Here is a 24,101-nt window from a genome sequence, read left to right as displayed (position 1 = left end):
TAATGAACTCTCTTTGTGTTTATTTATTTATTTTATTTTATTTTTTTTTTTATTTTTTTTTTTTTTTGTTTGTATATGAAAATCTTTTGATTAAGAGTACCCAGTGATAAAATACGATTTAAAAATGTGTCTGAGGATAATATCACATCGACCAAATCTTTATATCAAAGAAATAATTGTGCATTTATTTATAGTACGTGTAGAAAATAAAATAACGATTGTTCATGTAAAGGTGTTGTGTTTGGTTATCTGTCATCTGGGTAACTGTTGCTAGCAGGGATGTAATATCTTACAAGAACCTTACAATAAAATAGAGGTTTCCTTAAAAATTAAAATAGTTAAGAAGAAACGTGATTGGTCTTTTGATTAAACATAAAACTACACATATTCTCATAATACAGGTCCAATGTCCATTGATCATAATCTGTCGCGTTTTTGCAATCTACCGGGCTGGGGAAGAAACAACGATGGCCTTAATGGAACACCGGTACTGTATACTTAATAAAGGGAGTATACTTCGACTGCGTTCCGATCTCTTCTGGATCTGAGTTGTTTGTCCCTGTATGGACATCAAGTATGATGGATGTTGTTCTTTGACTGAAGACTGCTAACATTAGTTTCAGCAGAAATAACCTGAAAGATATAAAAACATACACATGTAACATGCATTTTTAGCTCCGGTGAGCTATTGTGATCGCTCGATGTCCGGCGTCTGTTGTATGTCAACATTTAGCTTGTGTATGCGATATAGGCTGTATTTTTCAACTGATCTTCATGAAATTTAGTCAGAATGATAACCTTAATCAAATCTAGGTCAAGTTTGAAAATGGGTCATCTGGGATCAAAAACTAGGTTACTAGGTCAAATCAAAGAAAAACCTTGTGTATGCGATAGAGGCTGTATTTTTCAATTGATCTTCATACATTTTTAACAGAATAATTGCCTTGATGAAATCTAGGCCAAGTTCGACAATGGGTCATCTTAGGTTAAAAACTAGGTCACTAAATCAAATCAAAGAAAAACCTTGTGAATACGATAGAGGCTGTATTTTTCAGTTGATCTTCATAAATTTTAGTCAGAATTATTACCTTGATAAAGTCTAGGCAAAGTTCGACAATGGGTTATCTGGGGTCAAAATCTAGGTCACTAGGTCAAATAAAAAAACAACTTTGTGTATGCGATAGAGGCTGTATTTTTCAATTGATCTTCATGAAATTTAGTCAGAATGATTGCCTTGGTAAAATCTAGGCCGAATTCGAATATGGGTCATCTTGGGGTCAAAACTAGGTCACTAGGTGAAATCAAAGAAAAACCTTGTGTATGCGATAGAAACTGTATTTTTCAATTGATCTTCATGAAATTTTGTCAGTATGATTGCCTTGATGAAATCTAAGAAGAGTTCGAATACGGGTCATCTGGGGTTAAAAAGTAGGTCACTAGCACAAATCAAAGAAAACCCTTGTGTATGCGATAGAGGCTGTATTTTTCAATTGATCTTCATGAAATTTGGTCAGTATGATTGCCTTGATGAAATCTATGACGAGTTCGAATATTGGTCATCTGGGGTTAAAAAGTAGATCACTAGCACAAATCAAAAAATAGATTGTGTATACAATAGAGGCTGTATTTTTCAATTGATCTTCATGAAGTTTAGTCAGAATGATTGCCTTGATGAAATATAGGTCAAGTTTGAATATGGTTTATCTGGTTTCAAAAACTAGGTCACTAGGTCCTATCAAAGAAAATGCTTGTTTAAACTCAAGAGACCACATTTTTGGTCCAATCCTAAGGAAAATTGGCCAGAAAGTTTGTTTCCATGAAATCACTAGTTCCAACATGTTTACACTGTTATGGTGTGTTTCTCAGGTGAGCAACCTAGGGCCATCTTGGCCCTCTTGTTAGATAATTTCTGTCATTTATCAAACTCTGTAGTCCTAGGGGCCTCCACGGCCGAGTGGTTAAGGTCGCTGACTTCAAATCACTTGCCCCTCAACGACGTGAGTTATCCTCACTCGGGGCGTTGAATTCTTCATGTGAGGAAGCAATCCAGCTGGCTTACAGAAGGTCGGTGGTTCTACTCAGGTGCCCGCTCGTGATGAAATTATGCACGGAGGGGCACCTGGGGTCTTCATCCACCATCAAAATTGGAAAGTCGCCATATGACCTATAATTGTGTCGGTGCGACGTTAAACACAAAACAAGAAAAAAAATCCTTTGTAGTCCATATATATTAACATTTTTAGTAGTCAGAGGCCGTTTCACTATTCATTCAGTGACAACAGGAAATATTTTGGACAATGTACCGGGCACGGGCGGGCACCTGGGTATAATAATCGACCTTTCATAATCCAACTTGATGACTTCCTGAATTGAATAATTATACACCTCATGCGAGGTTTCGAACCCGGAGCCTTAACTCTGCCATTACAAAAATAATCAAACAAACTATTCTTAAAAAGTGCTCAGTTACATTAATACCGTTTTGTTTACATCAGAATAAGATGATGTTGCTAATTTGGATTAGTTGAAGATAAGGATGATTATAATGAAAATGGTAGTGGTTATGATCAATTAGATGAAACCAATTATAATTATAATGATGATGATGATGATGATAATGATGATGACTGCAGTGTTGATCTCGACATGATGATATCATGATAAAATATATCATTACTTTGATGAAAAATGTTTCCAATTGACCAGTTACAATATTTATTCTTTAGCATTGGCGTTTGTCAACCATCATCCTCCAGTATAACAGTATAATTTTGTACCTTCTTTTAAAGGTAGAATGCGCCACCTACCGATTTTCAACGGAATGTTAAGAAATTTTCACACGACGGTATTTCCGACGGACTGGCATTTTGTTCAGTCGTCTATTATTCTCCCATTTCGCTGCTTTAAATCTTCAAACATGACCACTAACGTCGTTTTTTTTTGTCAGCAGAACGCAACCTGACCCACTTGACAGGGTTTTTAAGTAACATTTTATATACAACAAAAAGAAACTGCCAGATGGTATTTTGAACAAGCATACAATATTTCAATCGCTATTGATTCTTAAAAGAAAAATGGGGGTCATCGTTTTAGATTTCGCTTGATGGAGGCAATAGAATATGAAAAAGACATAAACACTGCACTTCGGTAAATGAAACAACACAAAAACTTAATACTTCTCCTCTATTTTATATTGTTATGAGAACTAGCCAATCAAGCATCACCTTCAGAGAACGGTAAAGCGAAGTCCAGTTCGTTATTTTTTATTGTTTTTTTTTTATATATATATTTTATTGTTTTTGTTTTTGTTGTTGTTGTTTTTTTTGCATGTATCGCCACTGTCCCTTCTTAAATGCGTCATTTCATATCAGCAAAATAATACAGGTTTCTGTATAAATAGTATGTGATTACAGTTGAACCTGCCTAAAAAGTCATATGTATTAAGCATCTATTTTTAAAGTAGTCAGTCAGCTAGCTTCCGAAATTGATATTTTGTTCTAATTTCACTGTCTAAACGGTTTTCTAATACTAATTTTAATTATCGGCATTCTTATTATTATTACAAATACGATTTTCGAACATTTGAGCGTCTGGTATATCCTGCAGAAATTTGTCTATGAATATGAATGATGAATAACGTTGACGTCGGATTGTACGCGAAATATGTCGATGTTATGTGACGTCATGTGCTTCAACGGTGAAACAAAATGGCTGATCCACTGAAGAGCAGAAATAAACAAAAAGAAAGATAATTTCCTGAAATGAAATATCATGGCAGGAATGGTCATTGAATTTTCAGAAGAAAAGCGCTCAAAGTTAGCAAAATTTGTCGGAATCTCGCACTGGATTTGTATATTGCCATCTTTCATTTGTCTGTTGTTAGCATTATATATTCAGCTGGTTATAGAAGACAAAATATCGTTCATCGAAGACTACAATGGCGCAATTCTTCCCGGTTTCCTTGTATTTAGCGGATTTTTCGGACTGTTCACACATATTTTATGTGGTAAAGTGGCATATTCCAATAGGATACCAGAGAAACGGGCAAAATGGACGAGATGTTTGCTTCCTGCAGTTATCGCGACAGCGATAATATTTCTAGCAGAATTCATCTCGGGAATAATGTGTTTTGCTCATATTCAAAATTTGGAGGAATCCTTTGATTCCGGTATTAGACTTGCAATGGTCGCTTATAAGGACGATATGACCACGAAAGAGGAAATGGACAAGTTGCAGATGGCGTATGAATGTTGTGGTAGTAAGTCTTATCAAGAGTGGTTTTCTGTCGCATGGATTCATCCAGACTACATGAACTCCGTTAAAACACATGCAAGGTACTTGTAATTACTGATTTATATATATTTTCAAATCCGAAGTGTTTTACGTGAACTGCGACTTTATCATGCAAGAATAAATCATGTTAAAGGTACGCAGAATTTTGGACATATCTATGAAAATGTCATTTTTATATCCAAAAAATATTTTTCATTTTATAAAATTTAGGCATATGAAAAGAAAATTGAAAAATCAAAATTCTGAAATTTCGTATGGTTTCAGCGAAATTGAAAAAAAGAAGAAAAAAAGAAAAAGAAATTTGTGAAAATTGCAATTGAAATACTTAATCATTATGGACATTAACTTTGTTAAATTGCAATTTCGGCTCATTAGAATTATAAACTTCTTTCGTGTCACCTTACAAATGCTTGATATACTTTTCCGTAACCATGATTTTAAAAAATAGTAGAAAATATATCAGGGGCGTTGTGGGGCAGTATATGCTTTGTCCCCTAATCGTTCGTTTGTCTGTCTTGTCTCGGTGATAATTAAAGTTATGGAGTATTAAATTAAATATTTTATCAAATTTGGGTACAAATCATTGTGTAGAACTCAAAGGGAACAAGACCTCTTAAATATTTAAAAATAGCTTGTGCAATTTTGTAGTTTATATTCAGAGAACTCGTTCTAAATGGGTCTTTTCCATCATGTAAAAAAATCATGGAATTTTGCAATTTCTCTCCATTAAAATGCCAGATTTTTTTAAAATATCTAAAAAGTAGTTTTAGTAAAAAGCAACTGATCAGTAAATGTAGTTGGAAAAATAATTATCAAAATTTTACTGAGCAAAAATTTTCATTAAAAAAATGTAAACAATTCAAAATATGTTAATAAATAATAGCAAATTAAATATTTTTAAAGAGGGTAAAACTCATGAAGATTTATACATAACTTACAAATCTTATTTTCAATGAGGCCCTCTAACAAACACAAAACCTTTCTCTCATACAAATAAAGACTTGTAGATTGAAATAAACACATGTAAACAAATTGAATCTCTCATTTAAAAGACAGTTTTAAGTAAATACTTAGATTTTACTGTGCTAGCATTTCTAACTGAGGATAAGGGATGTCTTTCCAAATCTCTACAGCCTACACGAACATTTGGGAAAATTAGTTTTAGGCTGAATGTGCTGTAGGTTAAAACTCGTTCTAGAACAAAGGCTATACATGTATTTTCACAAATTGCAATTGTGTCACAAATATAAGAAGATGCAAGCTTGTTAAATGCTTTATAAACCAAAACAGCAATATTGTATGTTATCCTGTTTGGGAAAGTTAACCATTTCTGTTCGCTAAATAGAGTACTGGATGTCTGGAAAGATGTTTTCAATATAAGTTTATTTGACCTCTTGAATTTTAAATATTGTGTCTGTTTCCTTGCTCAAAATTTCGATAACAAAATCGCTTTAAACTGTTTAAGGACTTTGTTAATCAAACCATAAAATCTGAAATTAGGACAGCGGAATTTGAAATGCTAAAAAAATGTTGTTGTCTTATTTTTTTGCACGAATACACTATCCACAAAAACCAAAGTTCTATGGAGTTTCAGTATATGTCTGAATTTTAAAATCAGTGCATTGATTTTGGGCTCTGTACTTTTTGTTAATTAAACACTGAAATTGTAAAACTATTCAATCTTTTAACAGCATGAAGATCCTTAGGAGAGTGATCAATGACGACGTTCCGTTCAGTTGTTGCAGCCCGCACGTGCTACGCCCGTGCATTCGCCATCACGTGCATGACAACGATTTACACTTCAATTATGACTATCGCAAGAGCACAACTTTACATACCACAGGATGCACGGAAAAATTGATGGCGTTTTATGAGCATTCAGTCTTGCTGATGGCTGGATCTCTGGTGCTGAGCCTTTCATTTATACAGGTAGGTATTTTATAAATGTGCATTTATTCCGGGTACTCTATGACAGTTATAGATCACACTTTGTACGTCACAGTTAAAACGTCATAGTACGGTATTCAATTAGGGCTAGCGCCTGTTCCCTTTGAACACGAAACGCGGAGGTACGATGGTGAAGCGCGACTGTACGATGGCAATAATACGACAATATGATGGCGAGTGCGACAGTACGATGGTGAAGCGTGACAGCACAATGGCGGAGCGCGACATTACGATGATGAAGCGCGATAGTACGATGGCGATAACACGATAATACGATGGCGAAGTGCGACAGTGCGATGGTGACACTGCGATGGTGAAGCGTGACATTACGGTGGCGAAGCGCGACAGTACGATGGTGATATTGCGTTGGTGAAGAGCGACAGTACGACAATAAAACGGCTAAGTGCGACAATACGATGGTGAGACTACGATGGAGAAGCGCGGCAGTACGATGGTAACACTACGTTAGTGAAGCACGACAGTATGACGGCGAAGTGCGACAGTACAATGGCGAAGCGCAACAGTAAGTTGGACTGTCACCATCGTATTGTCGCGTTTCGCCATCGTACTGCTGTGTCATCGCCATCGTACTCAACGACAAATCATTAATTACAATTAAGGTTTAGAATTACGCTTTGAGAAACAAAAATCAAACAACATCAAATCATAGAAAGAAAGAGTTGTTCAACATGAAAATTGAACAGCATGTAAAACCTGTATATTACTTTACGAAACAAGTGTCAGTATACTGATATAAACATTACATTCCGGGAAAGGACTGCCTAAAGGGGCCCCACTTCCGGACAGTCAAATGTCTTTAAAAACTCACCATTTTCAAAGAACTGTTACACATGTTCGTTTTGATACAATTGCAATAGCGTGCGAGTGGTGAAATTTCGCATAACAAGGTGGACACACAGTTTTCAGCAATTGTTTATCTTTATTTCTTTACAAGTGGCATTCATTTTCAAAGGAAAACAACTTTTTCCGAATATTTTAATTACAAATGGCATTCATTTTCAAAGGGAGACAACTTTTTCTGAATATTTTAAGTATCCGTCGAGAAAAAGTTGTCTCCCTTTGAAAATGAATGCTATTTCTGCAGAATCCCGAGGGACCTGTTATATGGCAAGGGTACCAACCGTATCCTGATGTATTCTGAAGATGTTTCAACACGAAATGAGCATGCGCAAATGCTATTCTAGCATAAAACGTGTAAACAAATCTTAAAAAGTGAACACTTTGTCCATCAACTTTATTAAATTTCCATTATTAGCGTTGTTTTATCACGTTGACGTCATTTTCCTTTAGAATTATCCGTTATGAGGCCGTAATACGTTCAACCTTTGCCACGGAACGCGTGTATATAAATTGGTGTTTTAACAACACATAAGTGCGAGAATCTCTCTGTTTATATTACTCTCCTGTTAAAACACCCCCAATTTTATGTTAGAATAAGTATTCTTGTATGCCGGACAGGATTTTCACGTGCTTTTCCGGTGCTAGAAAAACGCATCTTACACCCAGGGGTGTAAGATGACTCACGTGCTGTAATATATGAATGAATGCGTAAATTCATACGCTACTATAATTAGCGCCTTAAAGAAAAACCTTCGTTTTTCTCTATGTCTTCTACAAATTGAAGAATAAGGCATGCAAGAAAAAGAATCAATCACTGGCAGCGGGTAAAGATGGGAATATCTGGCACTCGGGTAACTGTTTAGGCGGTAACTCGGCAGGAGCCTCGTTACCACCTAAACAGTACTCTCGTGTCGGATATTCCCATCTCTAACCGCAACCAGTGAAAGAGTCTTATAATGTTGTGCAGTGATTATATGTGAACTACTGTGTTTCTGTTTTTCAGCTGGTGTTGACCATATGCTTGCGGTTTCTGCAAACAGCAGTAACTTCAGTGTCTGCCGATGATCCAGAAGGCCCGTCCGTAGGATATTTGTTTAGCGGTCCTAAAAAACAATCGGGTATTTTTATTTTATTTTAAATATAAATTTAAGGAAAAAAATGCCATAGCAATAAAACTTTGTTTCAAAACAAAACAACAAGTTCTGAGTGTTGCTGGATATGATATAGTACAAATATATCATATTTATCACAAAATACTAGTATGTCGTTATTTATATATATATATTCTTCTTTAAAAAATAAATCTTAAATACTCCTGACTGTTGTGACACAATCTTAGACTAGCTCCTAGACTATGATGTATATATATATAATTATTATATATATTTAGTTGTGAATATAGCCAGTCTATATCCTAGGTCTGGTATCATATATACATATACGATTCAGTCTGTAGCAAATCTGAAATATTGTGGCAAATTCTTTTTACTCTAGTGGCTAGTCTAGCACAATCTATACGGCAACTTGCTCATTAATAAAATATTTTTTGCCTACACAATGTCATGTACATGAAATCGTGACCATTTTTAAAGATTCTCAAATCTGTGATATCTCCAGGTTTAGACACCACCATCACATCAACCGAGGGCGAGACTCTTCTTGACACAACAGCGGATACAACCTTAACTTTTGATGACGACGAATTTGACGGAGAACGCTATGTTGACATGGATGGCGCTAGTGCAGAGCCATTGTACGAAAATGTTGATATCGACGGAGCTAGTGCAGAACCTTTCTACGAAAATGTTGCCCCGTTTGAAACTGGGCTAGATGAAGAACACATTTATAACGAAGGTGATGTTGAAGATTATCTTGCCAGCAAGTTTGCTCACTCCAGGGAAAAATTTGAACATATTCCTGAATCAGAATTTGATGAAATACCCCCTGCATACATGGCTCCTCCTCCTCCTCCTCCTCCCCCGCCTCCGGATGTTAATTTTAATAGATCAAGACCGAGTCTTACAAAAGTTCGATCGAACTATGGCAGTTATATGGCTATGAACATTTCAAATTCATCGTGTGCGTCAACTCGGCATTTGACATCAGAAAAAGTACCAAAAAGTCACCGAAAACGCCACAAAGGGTTACGCGTGAAAAAACGGTCACCTCCAAGTCCGACTTTCCAAACTAGCAGTCCAAAGGATACATACATTATCAATATGGCCCAGGGTATGTCTCCTTATTTAAAGAGGTCGTTTTCCGGACCTAGTCATACAGATCCTGAACGTATACGTCTGATTGGGACACATTCCTTTAGCCGATCTCCACAAAGAGCGAAATGTTTACATGAAACTAATCCACCTAAAATATACTCTTCTTGTTTGTACAAACACGGCTCGACGCAGATTTCACCACGAAGGGTGTCGCCTAATAAGCGAGGTACAGAGAAGTCCCCGGACATGGTAACTTTGGGATTTGGAAAACGACGGTCTCCGCTAAAGAGGCAGTCCCCTTTTCGCCGTGTCTCCCCACAGAAAACAAGTTTTAAGTCGGGAGTTTCCTACGAATGTAATCATGCATATGATTAGTGTAGAATGTGAAAAATATACGTTTTTATACTTAACAATGTATATAACAGTGCAGGCAAAGTAAATTACACTCGTATATTATATTGTATAGATGTACATACTCGCAACATTATGTATATATTTCAGTAATTAAATGCGGTAACACCTCAGCTTTTGCCTCAATATTTTGCATCCTAAAGGACACCTTCTTATTCGTGTCTGTGTCCTGTCAAATGTACATATTTTTATTTTTATGTTCAACGTTATTACTATCACGTCATTTTGTATTATGCTATTGTATTATGTGGTAAGTTTGATATAGTAGATGCTTTCTTTATAATATATGTTAGCCGGTTTATGGTATTATATGTATTGTTTATTCATTACAATAATTACGGGATTTTCTGGATTTAACTTGCACCCGCACAACTGGTACCTGGGTGTATTAACTTATATTGGTGTCTTTTTTTGATACGCACAAAAGGCTAACGAACGGCATTCATATTGTACACACTGAGGTAAATAACGCCATAGTAATTCCATAAAATTACTAGTAACAGCCCAATTTGAAAACGAAATCGCACTCGAATAAATTGCTAGAGAAAAGTTGATCCAAATAGGAAACACGCTGTAATAAATGAACAAGGTCAAAATAGTATGCAGTGTTTTGATGATTGTGTGCAATCATCAGACATAACAATTGCAAATGAACGTGTGATTTTATTGCCTGCATGTACAGTAAAGGGACATGCACCTTCTATTTCCTTTTGTTCTAATTATTAATGACTACAGACTTTAACTTCCAGTTAGAAAGTTTAGTTTGATTCTAAGCATTGGGTTACATATACATCTGAAACACAACTTTTTTACATCGGATCCCAAGGACGAAATTTGGGAACACCAGAGGGGTCAGTGTTTTTTTACATAATAGAGTTGCATATGAATATAGTTGACATAAGTCTCTGTTTTTTGTATTTTTTCATCTTTTAAAAACTGATTCATGTAGACTGATTAAAGCACATGTTTATAGACCGCTAATATTGGTGTGGTCCAAAGGTCGTCTGCGTGGAAAATTCGTATCTAAATTTTATCTATTGCGAACAAGTATCATAGATAATTTCCTAAATTGCATGCAGATGGCTCGTCTTATGATATACTCTAAGCACCGGATAGGAAGAATATAAATCCTTCACACAACTTGATTGCGGTGTTTTTTTCATGATTCGGCGCGCAAATGTTGCAATAGACAGCATTACGTTTATGGCTCATAAACAACCCAGAGTGCCAGAAATTAGGTTTTATAAGAAATTATCAGGTAATAAGGATGCAATTAAAATGTCAATCTCTTTAAAAGGTATCGCATTATCTCAAACTATGATAATTTTACATTAGAAATTAATGTCTGGAGCAAATTGGATTGAAACCGTATACGTGCGGAACACACGAATAGTAGATATAACGGGTGTTCCGTGAAATTCGAAACCAATTAAAGACCCGTATGTGCCCAGTTTCTGCCGCTACCCTTGCCAAGATACAAACAATCTGGAACTATTTACTGGGAAACAATGCGAAATCAAATGTCAAATTAACGGGAATGAGCGTGTAAATTGTGATTTTCATCCACTTTCGGTGAAAGCATCTGTCATGTAAACTTTTATTTTCAATTACGAAAAAGTAATCGTGTTTGCTACTTCTAGAACGTTTTATACTATTTTTTTCTGATATTTTTACTCTGTAATGACAAATTCCTACTTTTAACCTGCAAATGAGAAGAAGTGAAAATAAAAAGTGAAACAACCGGGAAAATTTCAATAAAAGGTATCTTGAGAAAGTAAAGGTAAAATTTAAAACGCCTACAGTATTCAATTTGCAGACCAATCTCACAAAAGTCATATTTGGAAAAGGCACAATCGAAATGTAAAGATAAAAATCAAGAGTTAGTAACTCGAAATTTCGAGTTAATAAAAAAACGCACCTGGCACTAATGCTCTTCCGTACAAAATATCTAAAGAGTTCCAAATAAACAGGCCCATTTTTAAAAGAGGAAAACTATTGCTTATTCCGCGACTACATAATGTCAGTGTAGTCTGGTGCCTACCGCTCGACTCACAGGTAGAGGGTTCAAACCACGATCAGGTCACGTGTATGCGTCCTCATATAACACCAGTGCTGTTTTACCATGAGGACAGAGGGTGACTGAAATAATTTTCACGATTTTATCAAAATCGAGCTTAATTATTGATATATGCCAACAAAAAAAACCCCTAAAACATTGGTTACATTTATGGTCATCTTTTGTACAGAAAATGCGAAACTTGTATTTAAATTTTGAATATATATACAGAAATCAGTTCAATAATTCATTAGTGTCAGAGCTATATACCGATTCCCTGCAGCCTGCAGTCCGCGGACTCCCTCATATAGGTGTTGAAGGGTAGCCCCAGGAGGGAACAGCCAGGGTAGCTCCTGTTTGTATTAACAGTGTCACGAATGTAGCGGTACCGCTATGAGATATTAATGAGGAAGCTGCCTCCAGAGCTAATTGTTATTTCATGAAGATAAACAATTATAATTATTATGTACTAGCCAGTCCGTCAGACATTTTTACACGATTCAAAGTGATTATATATATATAAATATATATATATATATATAAAAATAAAATATTTCTTGCTTTCGTGGGAGCTTGTTGTCAATTTGTTCATTAGGCATTCATAGATTGTAAAATTTGTATACATCACAATCAGTAAAAAAGGGGGAAATGATCATGTGACCTGGTTCCTAGCTTTTAAAAACTGAGTTTGGAAACCAGTCTCAGAATACAGTTTTGTCTTTGGTCAATTTATAAAAGTGTGCTCAGAAAACAACCAGTCCAGACTTTAGGGCTGGTCTCCAAATATAGTTATTTAACACAGGGCCAAAAATTTATTTAAATGTATCATTGACAGTGAGGGAATGCCACATTATGATTTTATGTAAGGTGTTTTTTTTTCTGCACTTCTTTGCCTCATTTATATTAATCGCTGACACGGGTATAAATTAGATTAATATTAAAACATTTTCCTCAACTCCACAAAAAATGACTTCCTGCTTTGATATAAACATTAAGATAACCGAAAATTCATATTTTCTGAAAGTGTTTGGAAACTGTAATTTCTGAAACACCTGGAAAAAGTGGTTTAAGCTTATCAGCTCCATTAATTTATATGAACTGTCAGAGCAGTAAATATAGCATGATTCAAAACTTAATACATTTTCAGATTTTATTGGGGTCCACAGCTGTCCGCAGTTTCAAGAATGATATGAAAACGTGCCCCATAAACATTAAATATGTACCGAGTATAGATAGTGTCAGCATGTTGAAGTAAAGCAAAACAATTTCATTGATAAATTAATATTTCCCCGTCATAAAAATGTGCCAGCGATGATATGTAAAGTAACACTGCTCATGACTGCATTTATTTCTTGTCAAATTGATTGACAGAAGTTATGAATTCGACGAACTTGCAATTTCTGTGGAAGTGCAACTGAGGACAGCAGAATATAAATTTAAATGTTGTCACGTTATAACGGTCCATTTCTGCAAATGACGTTTCGGAAAGTTGAAAAAATAAATCCTGATAGAACCTACATAGACATTTATATTTCTGAATAAAAATACAATTCTGTAACTATCAAAAATACAAAAGTTTGAACAAAATTGGCGCTCAATTTGGTGGACCGCATTTTCAAACGATGTGACCCGTTAGGTTACGCCTGGAATATTCTCTTACTTTAATTGCTAACAATGCGGCTGAAAAGCAGTTGTAAATCTATAAGCCAATCAAATACATGTAATTTGACAAACACAAATTATATAAGGCAAATAAACATATGTACAGTTTTGTTGATCACGAAATGGAGAATTAATGGTGCTGTTTTTTGTTGTTTTTTTTTTTTGTTGTTGTTTTTTTTTGTTTTTTTTTTTTTTTTGCTTTTGCACAATAGCAAGTATAATATTTCAATAAAAATGATAAGAATGAAATAGGCTCGTTGATTAATTGATTTCAGCTCGTAGGATGTTATGAATTTTTTTTGTTGCAGGTATTAACAAAACGAAACTAAAACATTTCAACACATTTGCTCTTTGACAGCATAGACTGAGCCGAAATGTGAATATATTGTGAATTTATTTGTGACAGTCTATGAATATTTCTCCTATGTTAAATGAATTCAATGAAAGAGAGTAAACAGAGAAGCTGGCGGTATATCTTTCATTTATAAGAAACCATGAAAATTCCGTGCACAATCGTGCACTACAGCATTAAATTTTAATTTTTATTAAAATGAGTCATTCTTTGCAAAGTATAGTTTCGCAAAATAAATGTTTTGCAAATTGGATATATTGTTTAAAAGATGATTCAAACTTTGTTTTTGGTCCGTTTCTACCAAAATGAATCAGATTTGTCAAAGTATGTTTTTGAATACAATAATTCGAGAAAAGACAAGATCGTGCTTGGGATGTTGAAAATTAAAGGCATGTTCTACTATCTGAATAAAAATTGTATACTTGATGTAAATGTAAAGAAATATTTTTTTTTATTTTCCTCATCTCCGTAGTGCTTAATTATCGCGTTACAGACCCGCCTACTTTTGATAAGAAAACCTCCCAGATCACAGCAGGGAAATAATTATTTCTCTGTTTCACGCTTCTCACCTCATAAAATCCTAATGATATATCTCGCGGACCAATCAGATCGCTTATTAACACTAATAGTTTATACAAAGCAACATCTGTGTGGTAACAAAATTCCACAAGTATCCCTCTTGTCAAAATCTCGTAGTCAAAATTAATTGGAATCATTTTCAGAGGTACGATTTACATAGACTGTAGACAGGTCGAAGAATCTGAGAAAATTGTAACTGACAAAAAATCGAGATTTTTAAGAAAATATTAACTTAAATAGGTGATTTGAGCGAATGGATCTAAAATAATAAATTTCTGTTGGAATTATTTTTTGTGTGATTACAATTTTTATTAATTTGACTGTATACACACGATCTTAAAATGTTCTTAAGCACGTGTTCCGGGTGCGTTGAAGTGCCGACCCCGATTTACTACTGGAACCCGTATGTCGCACATGCGTACTCAAAAAATTCAGCGTTCCAAATCGCCAATATTTTACAACTGTCGCAAACGGCGACGGATACTTCAAAACACGATAAAAGGTCGTCTACAGAACATTTGCGCCAACGTCGGCATTACGGCAGACACGAGTACTTGTACGAACGGAAAAAGTGTGAGACTGAAACGCACAGAGATTTAAATAGATTTGAAGATTCACGTTCGAATCGTGCTCTAGACTTTTCCAGAAAGAATGGGGATAAATGCACATTGCCTTCAGCTCTGGAGCCGCTTCAAGCTCTGTGCAGTGAAGGACCTCGCGGATACCGAAGTTCAAGTCCAGCAGCAACCAAAGGGTCGCATTGCAAACAACCATCACCAACGCCGGCACGAGATCTAAAATTTGGAATCAGCCAAATTTTGTCAGAAGATTTTGGAAAGGAGAAGAGCGACAAAGGTACGTATGACGTAAAATTCTAAAACAGCTTTTAAAATTTTCAGTGCCAGGTAATTTAGAAAAAAAAAATAAAAAGAGCGGCGAGTATGTTGGCAAAGGGGTCAGTAAGGGGCTTGGTCATAGCTACTATTGAACCTTTTGGGGAATAACTAAACAGAAATTTTAATGAAGAAAATTATAAACTTTCTCGAGCGAAAGAGAAGAGAACATTTTTAAAGAGAAAATTGCATTATGAACTCACAGAAAGGTAGCATGATATTATTGATGTAATTATTATTTTCGAATGAAGCGGTTATTTTCGCTTTACAAGCTGGTAGGTTATATAATTCTTTTTTAACAAATCAGTCATACATTTTGTGCACACATATGCATAAAGCGTTTCAACTCTCAATGAAATTTTAAATACAGCTGCATCCTAGATAAAAGCACGCAAATTTATATTTCTATATTCTGTTTTTTATTACATGATATTTGGTGAATTATTGAAATATTGGAGCGAGGTATACCTAGTAATTTCAGTGAAAATATCAAATATATCTTTCACTGGTAATGGGAAATTTTTTTTCAGAAAGAAATAAAAAAAGATTTTTTTTCAAATACACGCAATACACTCGTGCACACCAGTCATATTTTGGTATCTGGTGTACACTCGGTGAAAGATATCTCGAGAATGTTACACTGAAAAAATTTAATATATTTTATATTTATTTTTGAAACGCGTGAGAAAATATTAAATAAAGATATTTATGCATCTATTAATATAACTATTTAATCCATACGCAAACACAATGGCCCAACACAATTATTATCTTTTGAGAATATAATATACTCTTGATTGTTTAAAAAAAAAACATCATCTTCATTGTTAAAGAGCCTTTGTACATAATCGTTGCCAACCTCACAAAAGTTAATTATACAACTAGAATCTACACAGATTTTCCAAGCTTTGTAAAGAAAATGATAGTTCATATTATAAAATTTTTTGAAATATAACATGCAAACTTCGACGAATAGCATAAAATGTTCCCGTTTGGGAAGATGCAAAAATGCATCAAATCTTAACGGAAAAGAACGAAACTCGACCTCAACTGGAAAGAAATGCACGTTGTTACGTTAAACCCTCTCACAAATTTAATTTTCGAATGTGGTACATGTAGGAAAATTAATTTTTCTTTCCCAAATTTAAGATAAAGCTATGTGCAGTATATGGTCGAACTTTCCAAAAGTTATCCAGATGTATGATGGTACAAGCTACCAATACTGCGACAGTCGTTAATTTGAAAAAAAAAAATGTTTTGAGTAACCCGATCCTTCCCAGCTTAAAATATCCACCGTATTTTTTTTTTTTTTTGAGTTTTACAGGATAACGTTTCTTAAGTTAGCTACCTTGGAAGCCTTAAAAGGGCATTGTTACACCACAAAGGGGTACTTCGGCCGAGTTTTGGTCGTACCGCTATGCGTTGAAAAGGTACATACGATGGAATGAAACGAATTTTTGGTGTACATTGTAAAAATAACTACTCATTTAATGAATAACTTATTTTATTTCTTAACTTTAGACTATATCTTTTAAGTACATTTACATGTTTGACACGTGATATTTACTTGTTGGTGCTGTAGTCATTGACTGTCAATTGCCTGTCATCATACAGGATAGAACATGTATGCTAAGGAATTGAATGACAGTTTTCATCTTGCTCGGCATATCGGATAATAGTGTTCACCCATCGCCCTAACATAAAAAGTCAGGTTGTACGTTGTATATACATATATATTATGATGACAAAAAATGATGATGATGATGATGATGATGATATTACGTGTAGGGGAGGGACTTTGATGGTTTGTTTTGGGTCAGTTAAACTGCTGAATTATCGCGTTGTTGCCGAGGCGAAAACTAAAAAAAAAAGAAGACAATTAGAGGGCACCAACTCGACAAATTATTCATTTCCCTCGCACTTTTTACCTTCGAAATGTCATGTTGTCGCATTTTCACCCAGTCAGGACGCCAGCGAAAATCCTAATATTACATGTTCTGGACAAATTTGGTTGAATGCTCCTTCCGGTTGTAAAGATGTTTTAACGGCTTGCCTTTCTTGGTCATGTATATAAAAAGGAATTTTCCCTTGAAGAAAAAATGTAACGCACGAAAGGGCAGTATGTGGTCACAAAAGCTCACGGCAACCATTGCGTGTTCAGATAATCTAGTACATACGGTGAATATATATATATATATATATATATATATATATATATATATATTATCCGTTTGCGTTACATAATGTAAGGCTTTTTTTGCAGTGTAATTTCAAAAGGACTTGTGTCCAACATATTTTGATAGTGACTACCACAATTCGGTCAAATTTTGGTACTCAGTAACACATCTCGGTAGAATTTGGTACTCAGTTCCACAACTCGGTCGAATTTGGTACTCAGTACCACAACTCGGTCGAATATGGTACTCAGTACCACAACTCGGAAGAATTTGGTACTCAGTACCACAACTCGATAGAATTTGGTACTCAGTACCACAACTCGGTATAATTTTGGTACTCAATACCACACATCGATAGAATTTGGTACTCAGTAAGACAGCTTGGCCAGATTTTGGTACTCAGTACCAAAATGCGTTAGAACCACTTTATGGCATAACAGGGCATAAATGGACATTTGAATTACCCGATATTACGAATTAACGATTTCTAGACAAGAAAGACAGCGGGTATAAAAAGTATAAAAATGAAGGAAAAACTCTTATATATTTTATCATTTGTAGGGAAACATCTTTACAAAATAATTATATAATTTTAAGAATTTTACAAGAAAAAAAAACATTTAGAATCTACAAATCCTTGTTTATGAAATATATACGGAGTGAAAGATGGCAGTCGGGTTTGAAGAGCAGGTGACATACGAATTGAAATATTTCAGTTTTTATTCATGTGCCGACAAAGGCGTTTGCAGCATACGAGCACTGACAATCGTCAGTACTTATAGCCTTATTTACTGACAGATGTATGCATTTGCATCAAAATGTTATTTACAATAATTTTCTTCATTGCAGAAAATTCTCCAGGAAACGATGACAGTGAAACATACAGATCACGGCGGGCCTGTGAATGCACGTACGACGGCTGTAACCTATATAGAGAACACATGCGGTACCCGGCTCACGCGCTATCTGCTGTGCACGCCCTTCAACCTCCCAGATACCCTACCTCCCCTACCGGCACAGATGTTCTCCCTGGTATGTACATTTTGTATCTGCTTGTACACAAATGCTCTTTTTTTCACATAAAACAAAGCTCCTGTTTGGTGGGGTGATTCAGTTGCCTCTCGCCGATTCGGGTTCAAACCTTGAACGGGACAGAATTCTTTGATGTGAAGACTCTCTCAGGCTGGTTGGTTCTAGCAGGCCCAGATCTGTGCCTGAAATAGTGTCCGGAAGGGCGCATTGCGGACTTTCACCGCGATTATATGACCGTCGATGATGATGTGGCATAAACCCTAAAGATAATACTTAGTCACGTATACAATAGAACACCGCTAGCAAGAACACCTACGGTTCTTTTAAAATGTGGTCTTAATAGCAGGGTGACCTTATTATTAACAGGGTTTCCTTTACAAATGAAAATTTTAAAATAGTTAACTTTTATCTGCAGCTTCTGACACTATGTTACTTATTTGTTTATTTCTACATAATGTAGAAATAAATAAATTAGGTTCCTATAGTTTTAAGAACATGTTGCGGTGACGTCAATTTTTTTTGCGACCAAGAAAGAGCGCTTCTATATTTTATCTACTGTTTTAGATTAAGGGCATATTAGAATCAAAATGATTTATACAAAAATCGTATTTTAACACTTTTTATACACTCGGGCGGTAATACGTCGTTCAAATAATTTCACTCGGGATGCGCCCTCGTGAAATTATTACGCCCAACGTATAACTACCCATCGTGCATAAATAGTGTTAAAGCACTCTTTTGCTATAAATTATTTAAGAAATAATATATCTCAGTTAGTGATTTGTCGCTGAATAAATCATTGTTTGGAGTTCAGATGCGAAGGAATTATATCACGAGGGCGCAGCCCGAGTGATATAATAATACGCATCTGAACGACAAACAATGATTTTATTCAAGAGCAAATCATTAAATGAGATATATTATTTCGATTCTAACACGTTACCAAGGACTTTAAAGTACGTTCTTGACGGCATTCATTAAATATTTGCCCGTTTTCAATCGGTTTCTTTTCCAGCGCGCCGCTATGCCGTTTGACGCTATGACGTAGTAATTGTGACGTCAGAACAGTGAATTGTTGTATAATAATTCTTTGTTTAACAGGAAAATGAATCGGAGCGTGTTAGAATTCTTAATATGACGTAGCAGGAGTGTAATAAAGCCACTAGTGTAATAAAACTTTGACGTCGACTTCGTTTATAGTATAAGGGACGTTGATCAAATTTAAGTTACTTGTTTATATAGGCTATAGTAAAAGAAAGTAGAATTTTTTTATGTTTCGACAGGAAAAGCTAACATGTGATAAAAAATATTAGATTCTACATTTGTGACTGTTTACATTAAAATTTTTAAATTCGTTGAATAAAATTAATAAAATGCTCGGCAGAGCCTCGCATTTTATTATTTAATTCAACTCGTTTATTCAATATGAAACGACACTCATGTAATATCCTCTATGTAAGATCCATTTTCCTGACCTACACAAACTAAATACGGTAGTGAGTTATTCAAAAATTGCTGGATATTTTAGTAAGCTAGGAATAAAATACTTCCAAAGGACCAAATAAAAATACTTGGAAAAAAATTTAACAAATAATTATAAACTAATACATTCTGTTGACAATTACCTTTAACATTTTAGTGCTTCCTTAAAGTTGGTTCTATGTAGTATACAGTGATTAAAATACAACAAGTTCATTAAACAAATCATAATTTTAGTTTAAAACATTAATTGTTGAACACTATAATGGCACTATTTCAAAATACTTTGGGTTTTATTTATCAGACAGAAATGTATGAAATGTGAAAAAGTTGTCATATCAGTGAAGTTGCTGGGTCATTTGGGACTGAAACAGGTGGTCTTTCAAGCGAATAGCCGGGTGAACTTTCTAAAGAGGATTGCGATAATTGGAATATAGGAGAAATAATTCCGTTACGGAAAAAGTTGTTCTGCCAATTAAGCGGTCTTATTCATAGGTGATCTTTATGCGGGGTTCTGCCGTACCGTATCCGTAATTTATATGTAGTGATGTCTTAAAGACGTACACCAGAGTCCAGTAACCCACGAGATTTGAAACTTTCGAGTAAGATCGTGATGCAGTTAATAAATTTTACCTGAAACACGCCACCTGGTTAAAGATATCGTCGAAAATGTTAAATAAAGGGAGATAATTCCGAAATTATCATTAACTTGTATATCAGTGTGTCAAGTAGTTTTAATTCCGTTGAGTGGTGTCTGAAGTTTTTAACTCCGTCATTATAACTTGAAATTATACTTCCAATTTCAAATGTAATTGAAAAAAAAATCAAAGACATTAAGCCATTCAACGGGAAAACTTTTTCAATGTTTTATAGGCTCAATGTTCTACCATGTTCAGTTAAAATCATACGTTTTAAACTGTCCAATTAAGCCTGAGAGGTGGTTAAAATCCAACTAAATTTTTGAAGAGGATAAAATAGATCAGTTTACTGATAACATAATTCACAACGAATCCCGTCACATCTAGTTCTTTCAATTTTAAAAATAACCTACAAAAGAATGTTTTAATTTTTAAAGTAGATCTTTTCGTCAATAAAAGATGTAATTTATTCCTATTATTACATCATTTCTTATTTATAAGTTTTGGAAGACACTAAAATTATTAGATACAAGAGTGGTAGGACTTTTTGAACTCTAATCTCATTCAGATAAAATCTTTGTTAAATATGAAAGAAAGTGTCCAGGAAAGGACAAATGTAAGGTGTTGTTCGTATGTGATATACAACCTTTTTTAAAAAAAATTTGGTTAACAAGCAACATGAAATATCAGTCTATTTTTCAAGAGTATGACAATTTTGTAATTGATGCACATTTTGTAACGTTTCCGCCAGGACAAAATTTTCTGAACCCTTTACGAAAAAAGTTGTTTCCTTTTTGCTTCTAAATAGAGACAAGCACAACTTACCAAATTCTTGGTCTTCGATTATACTTGGAACAAAATTTCCTCTTCAAGTATTCCCATAGTTTCTTGCAAACCTGGCAAGATAACAGGTCGTCACCAATGGGACAAACCGATGCGATTCCCTGCCTTTATTTCCTTTAATGTGTGTCTTTATTCTTCTCTTTTTTTTCAAAGGAGAGCCGTTCCAGTAGAATATTTGGTTTTAAACAGCAGCATGGATATGAAACTCCAAATATAAATCAAGGAATTCCTAAACCCATGCCGCTACATCAACCAAACTTTCTTAAATCCATACAGATATTCCTGGATCCTATATCCACCAAACGTTCCATGCCAGTATTCCTGGATCCTAGCCACTTTACAGCCAAACTGCTCTAAATCCATGCTGATATTCCTGTGTCCTATACCCATTGTACAAAACCAAACTTTCTTAATTCCAGACCGACCTTTCTAAGTCGATGCCAGTGTATTCTTTAGTTCACGCCAGCCTTCTAGATCCATGTTTTTAATCCATGCACATATCCAAAAAATTCATATTGGCGTATCAACTAAATATTCCTAAACGAAATATTATCATGTGTTGTAGACAAGGCATAAAATAGCTGCCATTTCCTGTTTCAGGTCCTTATTCCGTACTAAATACTGACGTCAACGTGGGCTCACAGTCGAAGAGGAAGCGCTCGTGGTCACGTGCAGTGTTCTCAAATCTGCAACGAAAAGGTCTTGAGAAAAGATTTGAGGTGCAGAAGTACGTTACCAAACCAGACAGACGACAGCTAGCCGCCATGCTCGGCCTTACGGACGCACAGGTACGGCAAAACTCTTTGATGAGAAAAACAAAAATTAAAATGCATTTATTATGTTCATACTGACTGAATAATCTGAAATTCAGTTAAAATTCAAAATCGCTATGTACGGATAGATATTCTGCTTTATATATGAGCACGGTATGATACCGCCACATTTATCGTTTGCCGAATATCCTGTCTACTCTATTATTCGCACATGCTTAACATAGAAATTATTTAGTACTTAGAGTTTTATTACCATTCTTTTGTTGGGTGTCAGCTAAACGATAATCAAGAATTTGTCACAAATTTCGATTTTTGTGCTTTTTTTTTTAATTTTATGTAATACAAGTGTAGTGACAAATGCCAGTCTATTTTAGTGATAGATTGTAATGTCATCATATATTACGATATTGGACATCGAATATAGGCAATCATAGTCCAGGTTTCGGCAACTATGAAAACAATGCAAAAAGGCGTAGTTAGCTGAAAATAGACGACGTTATTAAATAGGCTTTTTATGCATTTTGTTGGGGGAGGAGGATGTGCGTGTGTGTGTTGGGGGGGGGGGGGGGGAAGAAGGGGCGGGGGGGGGGAAATAGCTCACATGAGCTAATATTATTTGGTAAAATTGTATCCGACGATAAATACAGTTTTTGCATCTTGTATCTCTATCAGAGTTACATATAAATGTAATTCACTTTTTTTAAACTCCCATTCTGATTCTTTTGTACCATTACTACAAGGGTGCTTTGATTTTTTTTTAAGGTAAAGGTCTGGTTCCAGAATCGTCGTATGAAATGGCGACACGCCCAACAGCAAATCAACGCGGAGGAAGAGTCTAGCGATCACGTAGCAGACGACAAAATGTCTCCTATCAATGAAGACGGAAACAGTCCGAAAAGTGTACCCATGGTGACCGGAAATGAAAACATTTTAGAAAATCACGAAGAAAATCTAGATTCCAGAGATTTATCTTCCTCGTCCGAGGATGAGGACATAACTGTAATTGACATAAAGGAAGATATTCCCTATAACAAATCTCATGGGACAACTGATGATTGAAAAAGGAAACTTACATCGCTGACAGGGAGCATATTCTTTTCGAACCTTACAAATCGTACAGCAAAGAAAAAAAATCGATAAATTGTGCCTTGATTTTCATGAAAAAAAAAACCTGGCTATTAATTAGTTCATCATAACAAAACGACTGTAGCAAATAAAAGTAGAATTCATCATTTCTCTTTTATCATTTCAGCAAATTAACAGAATAATATGTTTATTATATTACACATTTTCAAAAATATAACTCTTTTCCAGAAAATGTTTTAAAATGACATAAAATATCACTAATGCAATGAGTGATATATAGGTATCACTTAACAACAACATCAAACAACAACAACAACAACTGAACTGTAATAAGAACGATGTCACCAACGGGTGAAACATAGCCCCCCCCCCCCCCCCTGAAGATGCAAGATAGAATAAAATATAAAGTAAGAAAGAGGCAAACTCAAAACAAAAACAAAAAATGTCAATATCCCAATAATACATATGTGCATGCCCACTTCATGTTGATGAGGGTTACCAAAGGGAGTTGAGCATATAAAGTACAGGTGTAGCTTTAATTTGATTAAGTCATAAATAAATCAGACATTATTGTCTACTTCATGTTGATGATGTAAACCATATTATAGTTGACTATTGGAGGAAACTGTAGAATATGAGAACAAAAGGTACAGGGGTAGTTAAGCGACCAAGTCCAAATACAGGCAGGATTAAAAAATAATAACTGGACATGAAAGTCCCGAATATATGCGCATGTCCACTTTCTGTTGATTATGAATACCCAGTTTCGTTTGAATCGGACGGAACCTGTAAAAGTTTGGTACACA

The 24,101-nt window shown here is 35.0% G+C and overlaps 2 protein-coding genes across 2 annotated transcripts; both read left to right on the top strand.

Moving 5' to 3' along the window:
• The first annotated feature begins 3,695 nt into the window (after positions 1–3,695).
• LOC123545532 (uncharacterized) lies at positions 3,696–9,838 on the top strand. Its single transcript, XM_045331858.2, has 4 exons — positions 3,696–4,334; positions 5,985–6,222; positions 8,105–8,219; positions 8,719–9,838. Exons 1-4 carry the CDS (start codon positions 3,772–3,774, stop codon positions 9,687–9,689), a joined length of 1,887 nt encoding a protein of 628 aa, XP_045187793.2. The 5' UTR covers positions 3,696–3,771; the 3' UTR covers positions 9,690–9,838.
• Positions 9,839–14,446: 4,608 nt separating this feature from the next.
• On the top strand, positions 14,447–23,438 carry LOC123545533 (H2.0-like homeobox protein). The gene is made up of 4 exons (XM_045331859.2): positions 14,447–15,229; positions 18,294–18,476; positions 22,037–22,224; positions 22,972–23,438. The coding sequence occupies exons 1-4, from the start codon at positions 14,716–14,718 to the stop codon at positions 23,266–23,268; spliced, it is 1,182 nt and encodes a 393-aa protein (XP_045187794.2). The 5' UTR covers positions 14,447–14,715; the 3' UTR covers positions 23,269–23,438.
• The last annotated feature ends 663 nt before the right edge of the window (positions 23,439–24,101 follow it).

This window comes from Mercenaria mercenaria, chromosome 1, assembly GCF_021730395.1.
Source record: "Mercenaria mercenaria strain notata chromosome 1, MADL_Memer_1, whole genome shotgun sequence".
In the NCBI taxonomy this organism is placed as follows: Eukaryota; Metazoa; Mollusca; class Bivalvia; order Venerida; family Veneridae; genus Mercenaria; species Mercenaria mercenaria.
Note: the sequence above shows the minus strand (reverse complement) of the source record. Positions and strands in the feature narration are given on the sequence as shown.

What these genes read in the sequence shown, in the direction of transcription:
- LOC123545532 (XM_045331858.2), top strand. Translation starts at nt 3,772, where the DNA reads ATGGCAGGAATGGTCATTGAATTTTCAGAAGAAAAGCGCTCAAAGTTA. An exon ending in TGAGCCTTTCATTTATACAG is followed by an intron (nt 6,223 to 8,104) that starts GTAGGTATTTTA and finishes TCTGTTTTTCAG; the next exon opens with CTGGTGTTGACCATATGCTT. An exon ending in CGGTCCTAAAAAACAATCGG is followed by an intron (nt 8,220 to 8,718) that starts GTATTTTTATTT and finishes TGATATCTCCAG; the next exon opens with GTTTAGACACCACCATCACA.
- LOC123545533 (XM_045331859.2), top strand. Translation starts at nt 14,716, where the DNA reads ATGTTCTTAAGCACGTGTTCCGGGTGCGTTGAAGTGCCGACCCCGATT. An exon ending in AAAGGAGAAGAGCGACAAAG is followed by an intron (nt 15,230 to 18,293) that starts GTACGTATGACG and finishes TCTTCATTGCAG; the next exon opens with AAAATTCTCCAGGAAACGAT. An exon ending in TCGGCCTTACGGACGCACAG is followed by an intron (nt 22,225 to 22,971) that starts GTACGGCAAAAC and finishes TTTTTTTTTAAG; the next exon opens with GTAAAGGTCTGGTTCCAGAA.